Raw genomic sequence first — 8646 nt, 5'->3', positions numbered from 1 at the left:
GTATGTAATTGGCACGTTGGTTAGGCGCATGCAATTAGCACCGTTCATGGGGTAGAAGAATCTGGCAGTGGTGCCGGAAAATGAGATAATCTGTGTGGCCAAAAGGAAACTTGGGACCAATCGGAAAGAGTAGAGAGAGATGCTCTCTTAAAAGGGACACAAACGTGTTCATGGGCTACTCAATTAACTTACGACAAAAATTTCTTTCAAATTGATCTGGAGGAAATATCGTCCAACCCATTTAAAATAGCGTCAAGGGTCATTTAAACACTAGGCACTTTAAATGACATTATTGACCTTAAGAATTTAATGTGTGTTTTAAATGTTTATAGATATTTGACACTATTTTAAATGGGTTGGAACATATTTCCTCCCGACCTGTTTAGAGGAAATTTCTATCCATTAACTTATTCGTTCCTTATATTAAAGTAAATATCATCAATGTTTATATTTTTTGGAGCTATATATTAATAATTAATTACTTAATTATTGTTAATATTTTATCATTCAAGATAATTAGATAAATTAATTTTTATTTAAAAACTTATAAAAATTAACTTCACCAACCTTGTTTTTGTAATAAATCATATATAATTATTTATCATGAAATAGACTATTCAAGTTCGGGTCTATATGTATATGTTATAGGATATATATACACATACACCCGTATTAATAAAATAAAAAAAATGAAATTATATAAATTTATACGGATTGATAATATGAGTGGAGGAGAAGGAAATACAATTATGAGGCGGAGTGAGGGATGGGGAGTCTGGAAGATGATTTGGAATTTAAAATTTTCAAATGTTGTGAAAATGTTCGTGTGGAGAGCTTGCAACAACCTCCTACCTCAAAAAATTATATATATATCTCGAAGAAAAATAAGGTTTAAAAGAAATAGAGTGGTACATGGAGGAGACTTTATCCATCCAAATCAAGTCTTCGAGAAGCTATGGACTCTCTTGACGAGTTCAAGAGATTTAATTTGCAAGAAGATGATTGGAGGAATTAAGATCTACTCCAGTTCATTTGAACTGGATAATATCAAGTTAGTTATATTAGAAGGGTATTTTTGTCTCATAAAAAAGTAAAAAGAAAAAAATATCATTACAATATAACTAACTGATTATCCAGTTCAAATAAAATGGATAGGATCATATTCCATGCTGAAGGGAGTGCCAAACAAGAAGTAGCATAAATACAGTGGAAGAATCCTCCTACAGGTATGCTTAGAATTAATTGGCATAGTATTTTTTTTTTCTAATTAAAAAATTGGGATAGTATAAATGGGTGCGTTGGCTTTGGCAATATAGCTGGAGATTCTAAAGGTTTAGTATTAGTTGCACGGAGCAGTGAGCACCACTAAAAATATACTAGTAGAACCAGTCGTAATGGAAGCCTTGGTGGCTTTATATGCAGCAGAGTTCAGTAGGGAGCTGGGACTTTAGGAAATAACATTGGAGGGAGATGTAGATAGTGAATGTTGTTAAAGCAAATGACAAAAATTGGAGTAAATTTGGCCATTTTGTGGATGGGATTAGAGATGTTTTGCTTCAGTAGAGATATTGGCAAATTTTTCATGTGAAGAGGGAAGCTAATTGTCTTGCTTATGGTTATAATAAATAACAAATTGTATCTATGATATTATAATCGGCGAGCAATATGCTTCCCATTGATGTTTATCAATAAACTATGAAATTTGTTATAAACCAAGAAAATAAAAATAAAATAAAAAAGCCAGAATTCTTTTAAGCCAATTGCTTATGCTTTAACTATTGTTATATTAAAGGGTTAAATACCATATTCCTCCATGTAGTTTAACTTTTTTATTTTTTGCACTCTAGGATTTACTTTTTATCACAGGAGGTATCTCTAGTTTGCCTAAAGACGGAGATAGTACCTTCATCTAAATTTCATCCAAAATTTGACGGAACGCCATGCCAGCACCAATAAGGAATTAACATGTGTCCCTATAATTAATTAAAAAAATAATAAGGGGAATAAGGTATTTAACCCTATATTAAATTTTTTTTTTTTAAAAAAAACTATTTTTATATTAGAGCCAATGGTGTACATAAAAGATGTCAGCATCAAACAGCAGGACGAATCAATACTCTCAAAAGCATGATAATAATTTTGCTCGTTACCAACCTTCTTTCTTCTTCATCCAATCACTTGTTTCCTACCTTCAAGCTCTATAAATTCCCTCCAACCATATCCCAAACACCAAGCCAAGATCATATACTCCAAAGTTCCCAGTCACAAGAAAAGAAATCTGCATTAAGAAGCAACAAAAATGGAAGGCAAGTTATACGACAATGGATCAAAGACATCTCACGTCCTCGCCTTCCATTCAAAAGTCCAGTGGAAATCCCACTTTGAAGCCTCCAAGCAAACTGACAAACTGGTATGTTAAATAATTATTATTATTTATCTCAAAAGTTTACGTAAATAAAAAAATGATAAATTTAATTATTCCATCACATATGGACCCAAACTCCCCTTAATAAAGAAAACCCAACACAGTGAAATATTTAATAAAAATAAAAATAAAAATACTAGTATTGTTCTTAGCAATACTTCTTTTAATTTGATGGGCTTTTTTTTTTTTTTTTTGCCTGGTGCTGAAGTTGGTGATTGATTTCACGGCAACATGGTGTGGACCATGTCGATTCATCGAGCCAGCCTTCAAAGAGTTCTCTGCCAAATACACGGATGTGGAGTTCGTCAAGATTGATGTGGACGAATTGGAGGTATATCTCTCTCTGTCTCTGTTCATGGTTTCTTCTTGTTTTCCTGCAATGGTTCCGCCATGATTGTAGTAACGAGGTTTTAAGTAAATGTAAAAAAAACAGTCGGTGGCTCGGGAATACGCAGTGGATGCAATGCCAACATTCATACTGATCAAGAATGGGAACGCTGTTGACAAGGTGGTTGGAGCTACGAAGGAAGAGCTGCGTAGGAAGATTGAGAAACACAGGACATAAGAATAATACCAATCATGGAGCATCATCCATCCTGCTGCCTAGGCACTCCAATATGGTCTGATATGGCCACCTGAATAAAACTGACGCCAAATAATAACCAATAATTGTAGTATATCTAAATAAGAGGGGTGTATTTCTTACCATGTTTATGTAAAATGCGTGAGCATCTTTGCTGATTTCATTTATAAAACCTGATTAAAGGAATATTAATCATCAGAAATATGTCACTGTAGTTTCTTCGGCTGCCAATCTTCCATTACAATTTACATTTACATCAACAAATTTAATAAAAAGAGAATCATATGCAGATAATCCAACAAGATATCAGTATCTGTTCTCAATCACTTCCATACGATAGTTCATTTGGACCTGGAAAGAACTAAAAACAAAGCAGTTTCATATCAAAACAAATGAAAAAGAACATTAATTTTTAAAGACAACAGCAAAATCTCATGGTTGATCCGAGATCTGTTGATGCACCAAAAATACACCATTTAAAATGTTCTCTGTGTCTGCACATAAAAAAAAAAAATGGGAAAAGAAAAACTATCTTTACAATCCTAGTTTACAGATTATAATCAAATAAACCAAAGTCATCTTGTGGTAGCTAAGGCAGTAGCGGAGGATGGTAGTTTTTTTCTCCCAAGGCTACCTTATGCCACCAGGCACCAACAAAACTACAACAAAAAATGGCATCCGTGCGAACTTCCATCCTACTATTCACAATATTTGCTCTTATTAGTGGAGTACGACATATTTACATGTTTAACTGACCTCACAATGTTAATCAGAGTCCCTGGATGGTTATAAACCTGTCCTTTAACAGAACTAGTTATCAGCTCCACCCAGTGCTCTCCTCAAGTCAGATTTCTGCTCTGCTGTGAGCCTTGTAGGAAACAAAACGTCAAACTTAATTATAAGGTTTCCTTTCTTATTGGGTTCCTTTGAGATGGGCATTCCTTCATTAGGGATTACCATCTGATGGCCAGGTTTTACAATATCAGTCATTGAGATTGCAAGACTCCTTCCATCCAAAGTTGTCAAATTATAAGTTACCCCAGTGAGAGCCTCCAATAATGATACCTTATGACTAACCACCAGATCATTTCCATCTCTCTTGAAAATAGCATGAGGTTTCTCATCAACCACGAAAATTAGATCGGCCGGAGTAATACCAGGTTCTTGGTTGCCTTTCTCAGGAAAAGTGATTTTTGTGCCCTTCTTCCAACCAGGTTTGATGTCTATTTTCAAGATTTCTTCAACAGGCTTTGGCCTACTGCAAAAAGATTTCTTGTATGTGAGGCCATGAAGAGAAGAAAAGTTCATACGATATGCAGTGGCATCAGAAAACAAACAAACCAATGAAGACGCCACAAAGTTGTAGGAGTTACATCACACTTTTTTCTTTTCCTTTTTTTTCTTTTTCTTTCTTTTGGAAAAGCTAAGGTTTTCAAGAAAGAAACTGAACATTCAATTGCAGCCACACATGAATTTGGGGATATAACTTGGTTCCAGCCAATTTATTTCAGCCACAAGGCCCAGAAGCCAGAACCTAACTAACGTAAGGTTGGTTTTGTAGATTCAACCAAGGGCTCAGGTAGAACCCTGAAAGAACACAAACTTTAGTGATGTAAACAGAGGCTAATCAGTTCAGCTACATTCCTAACTTAAAAAATAGGCCGCAACATAAACAATTAACTCATAGTGAACTCACATTTCAATTTTCAAGAAAAGCTTCGAAAATCAGCCAGGCTAAATAAAACTTTCATAACCGGCTCATCATAGCTAAAACAAAGAACCATTTTCTTTAATCACCAGTGCCTGCATATGACAATTTTTCTACAGCTTGCAGACAACAAGTACAGACAGCTCAACCCAAAATGAAATTGAATGTCATGGGTCATCACAGTTTCTTGAGTATAGATCAGATCACGTCCCGTAGAAAACCAAAGCAAACCCAGTCAGGGTAATCAGCTTTTTGAATCTACTCGGCCCAAGTTGGGCCACAAGTTACATGAAGCCCTTCAAAATTTTGACTTAACCGGGTGCTTAGAAGGCTGGAGGGAAGGGGAAAAGAAAACCTCCACTACATGAGGTCACAAAAGTTTACTTTCGCCTACACAAATTCTTTAAGAGCAAAGCTACAGTAACTGTTAAAAGAAACCACAAATTATGGCAGGTGACAAAAGCTAAACTGAAAAATCAAATATTTTTCCTTTTTCCTTCGTGTGTGTGTGTGTGTGTGTTAAACCATAAGGTGATACAAGTTCAATAACCAAGCTTCCTCATGATTTTATATACAACAGTTATATACTTTTGTTGGAGGGTGTCAATTGTCAAATAGTGGAGATGGTGAGATATCGAAGCCAAGGACATTTCACCAAATCTGGTTATTCTTCCTCGGGAATTTCACTGTCACTTGAGATTTTCTCAAGCTACTGTCATGAAAGAAAATCCCATAATATAAGAACCCCAAACATGGCATCCAAAATGCAGAAATCATGTTTTCTTAAGCCCAAAAGTGTTATATTCTCATTCCAACAATTTTATAACAATAGAAGCTCAGAATTCTCCCCGAAAATACACACTCCACTCAATCTTAAAGAGAAACCCAAATTGCCCATCATTTTCACGCATCCACATCCACTAATTGCCACTTTGAAACACGACGACACATTAAAAAAGCTCTCACATATAGACATTTGGAATCCAAACGAAAGAAAAATCGTACTGTTAAATTTAAATAAATTAACAAAAAAAAAAAAAAAAAGAACAAGAGCAAAAAAGAGATAACGTACCCAAACTCATCCGGAACAGACCGCGAAATCCTCATCTTCTTTCTGCAACCCTTGTAGAGCTCCTCCAAGCTACACACCAGCTTGCTCTCTATCGCCGCCGCCTTAACATTCGCCCTAACATTCGCCTTCTTCTTCGCCTGGCTCCTCCCAGCCACCTCGTCGCCGTTCCCATTCCTGAACCTACCCCCGTCGTCACCACCGCCGAAGAACTCCGCGAAGATATCCTCGGCGTCGCGAGGATTCCACCTGAACCCTGAGGGCCCCCCAGCGGAGTTAGGACTCACGAACTCCGCCGCCTGAAGCCCCTCCTCGCCGTAAAGGTCGTAGATCTGACGCTTCTGAGGGTCGCTGAGCACGTCGTAGGCCTCGGAGATCTGCTTGAACTTAGCCTCCGCCTCCCTCTTGCTCGCCGGGTTCTTGTCCGGATGCCACTTCATCGCCAGCCTCTTGTACGCCTTCTTCAGGTCCTCCTCGCTCGCGCTCCTGTTCACCTTCAGTATGTTGTAGTAGTCCACTCCCATCTCTACTTTTCTCCCTTTGATTCTCTCAAAGTCTCACAAATCTGCGACTCCTCTGATTGTTTATACGATCGTTATATTCCAATCAATGTGAATGTTCACGAAATTTCAACCGAGGTCCGACTGAGAAACCGGCGAGTCGGCCGTTGTCAACAAAGCCAAAGCAAACGCGGTTAGGAGTAGTGGCCACGGTTTTGATACGCGTCTCGGGATATTCTTCCAAGGGGAATGTTTGTGTAACAGTTGTGGTATTGGAAAATTCATGAAAGTCCATCAGTAACTGGGACAGATAATACTGACAAATCATAAATTCCATTATTCAATTTTTTATTTTTTATTTTTCATTTCAGAATATTTTTGTTAATTTAATTTATAAAACTGTTACGTATTTCGTGTAAAGTAAATACACATTTTTTTAATTCAATTTTCTATTAAAACTATTTGAAAATTTAAACGAAAAATCAATCGTTTCCTATTTTAGTTTTTACTTGTTTTATGGCGTTTTACATTGTATTAGGTAACAGGTGTGTTAGGTTATCAGGAGCAGTATTTTGTAATATTAAAATGGAAAAAAAAAAAAAAAAAAAAATTATAATATTAAAATGAGAACGTGCAGTGAAGTATTAGTAATAGCTGGAGAGTATCTTCAGTTGGAAGAGTTTCAAAATACAGTTACACGGAATCTGGTGGATAGTCGCGGAGAGAGCGAGTGGAATCATTTCGATACGCAATATGTCAATATGTCAGCTACACGACACCGTTTTTCATTTTTTTATTAATTAATTCCCCCGCCCTTTACGCCTATAAACCCTCCCCTGGTTTTCATTATTTTTGAGATATATGAGATCTATCATAATAAAACCACCACCAACTAGCTGTTTGATTCTCGGAGCTATGCGTCTGTTTTGGAAGAATAATATATTTTAAAAATCTTAGATCCATATTTTACCAATTCAGTAATTATCATATTTAGAGATTCATTATTTATTTTTATTTTTTTAAAATTCATTAGGTTTTATTTATTAAGTTGTATGTTGAGGTGATAAAAATCTATCGTTTATTTAAAAAATAATAATCAATATTTAAGAAATTCAAACTTGACAAATAATATTGGTTCAGATATTTTGACCTTCATTGTTACTGGCCGGTATCCAATTGTTAGCACCTTAAATGAGATGTAAATAGTATAATAAACATTCTTTGCTATAATATAGACTCAATATTGGGGTCATTTGATGTTCTCCAGGTTATATTTGTATTTAGAGTAATATTATTGGTCACATGTGTTAATGATAGTTTCCGGTATGGTGGACACAAGTGCTTCTCTGATGCATTTCTTAGCGCTTCTTCTCGTATCTGCAACACAGTTCAATGGTTAACAGAACTTGTCAGGTAGTGTTCGGACAGATCCTCCTCCAATGATTAAATTTGTTCTTGTATAAACTCCAAGGAGAATATTGCGTACCTCCATACTTCGTACATGGGTGTATTTATAAGCCAAGTTGTTGGAGCTAAAAATGGTAACTTTGTTGGAAATCTGGGATTTTTAAGTGATTGAAGCATTACCAGATCTTTGCCACGTTGTTATTGCATATCTCGTGAATGGTAGATGTTGATATCTTTCCTTGAGCACTTTGATACACCCGAGTGTGTTGGGGTTATTCTACATCGGTTGTGGAAGGGACTAGTGGTAACTCAAGAGGTGAGACTTTCCCTTACACTTACAAAGTGACCACAGCCCCTTCTACAATCAATGTGAGATAACCCCAACAATCTCCCCTCACACATCGGGCCTTGGGTCGGAGCAGCGACAACCCGTTTCTCCCGTGGACTGTTGGGCTGAGACTTATTGATAAACCTGAGCTCTAATACCAGTATTATGATGGTCTTGAGCATTTATTAACCCCAAAAACTAGCTCAAGGGGTGAGACTTTTCCTCACACTTATAAAGTGATCACCAACTCTTTCCACAACCGATGTGGGATAATCCCAACAGGGCGATCGCTATTCCGAGCCTCCTCTTTTCACTTCAGGTACATGGTCCCAGGACCATGATATCCATTGACCATGCCGCCTCCCTAGATGATGGGCCACGTTGACATCCCGATCCCATGCTAGATTGGGCTTGGCACTGAAGGCAGGATTCATATAAGCTAATTTAGAGTGTTTTAAGTAATTTCTCTTGTCAATTATTTAAACAAAAAAAATACTTAAAACAAATCATGCCAACCGATAAAAAATAAGTGTAAAAAAGTGGAACAAGCGGAAGTATTTGGATCTGATAGGTCCATATATTTGAATGCTGTTAATTTCGACTTTCAACCATATATTTTGAACTAA

At 36.5% G+C, this 8646-nt stretch overlaps 2 protein-coding genes across 2 annotated transcripts; one reads left to right on the top strand and one right to left on the bottom strand.

Moving 5' to 3' along the window:
• The first annotated feature begins 2206 nt into the window (after positions 1-2206).
• LOC132177630 (thioredoxin H2) lies at positions 2207-3272 on the top strand. Its single transcript, XM_059590028.2, has 3 exons — positions 2207-2410; positions 2634-2756; positions 2859-3272. Exons 1-3 carry the CDS (start codon positions 2300-2302, stop codon positions 2988-2990), a joined length of 366 nt encoding a protein of 121 aa, XP_059446011.1. The 5' UTR covers positions 2207-2299; the 3' UTR covers positions 2991-3272.
• Positions 3273-3639: 367 nt separating this feature from the next.
• Positions 3640-6537, bottom strand: LOC132177629 (uncharacterized). The gene is made up of 2 exons (XM_059590027.2): positions 5789-6537; positions 3640-4266 (listed from the first exon to the last, which is right to left on the bottom strand). Exons 1-2 carry the CDS (start codon positions 6307-6309, stop codon positions 3819-3821), a joined length of 969 nt encoding a protein of 322 aa, XP_059446010.1. The 5' UTR covers positions 6310-6537; the 3' UTR covers positions 3640-3818.
• Between the last annotated feature and the right edge of the window lie 2109 nt (positions 6538-8646).

This window comes from Corylus avellana, chromosome 4 (assembly GCF_965113065.1).
Source record: "Corylus avellana chromosome 4, dhCorAvel1.hap1.2, whole genome shotgun sequence".
NCBI classification, from domain to species: Eukaryota; Viridiplantae; Streptophyta; class Magnoliopsida; order Fagales; family Betulaceae; genus Corylus; species Corylus avellana.
This window is presented reverse-complemented; position numbering and strand designations above follow the sequence as displayed.

Excerpts from the sequence above, each read along its gene's own strand:
- LOC132177630 (XM_059590028.2), top strand. The coding sequence starts at position 2,300 with ATGGAAGGCAAGTTATACGACAATGGATCAAAGACATCTCACGTCCTC. Across the intron at positions 2,411-2,633 it reads CCAAGCAAACTGACAAACTG|TTGGTGATTGATTTCACGGC; the intron begins GTATGTTAAATA and ends CTGGTGCTGAAG. Across the intron at positions 2,757-2,858 it reads TTGATGTGGACGAATTGGAG|TCGGTGGCTCGGGAATACGC; the intron begins GTATATCTCTCT and ends TAAAAAAAACAG.
- LOC132177629 (XM_059590027.2), bottom strand. The coding sequence starts at position 6,309 with ATGGGAGTGGACTACTACAACATACTGAAGGTGAACAGGAGCGCGAGC. Across the intron at positions 4,267-5,788 it reads TCTGTTCCGGATGAGTTTGG|TAGGCCAAAGCCTGTTGAAG; the intron begins GTACGTTATCTC and ends ATCTTTTTGCAG.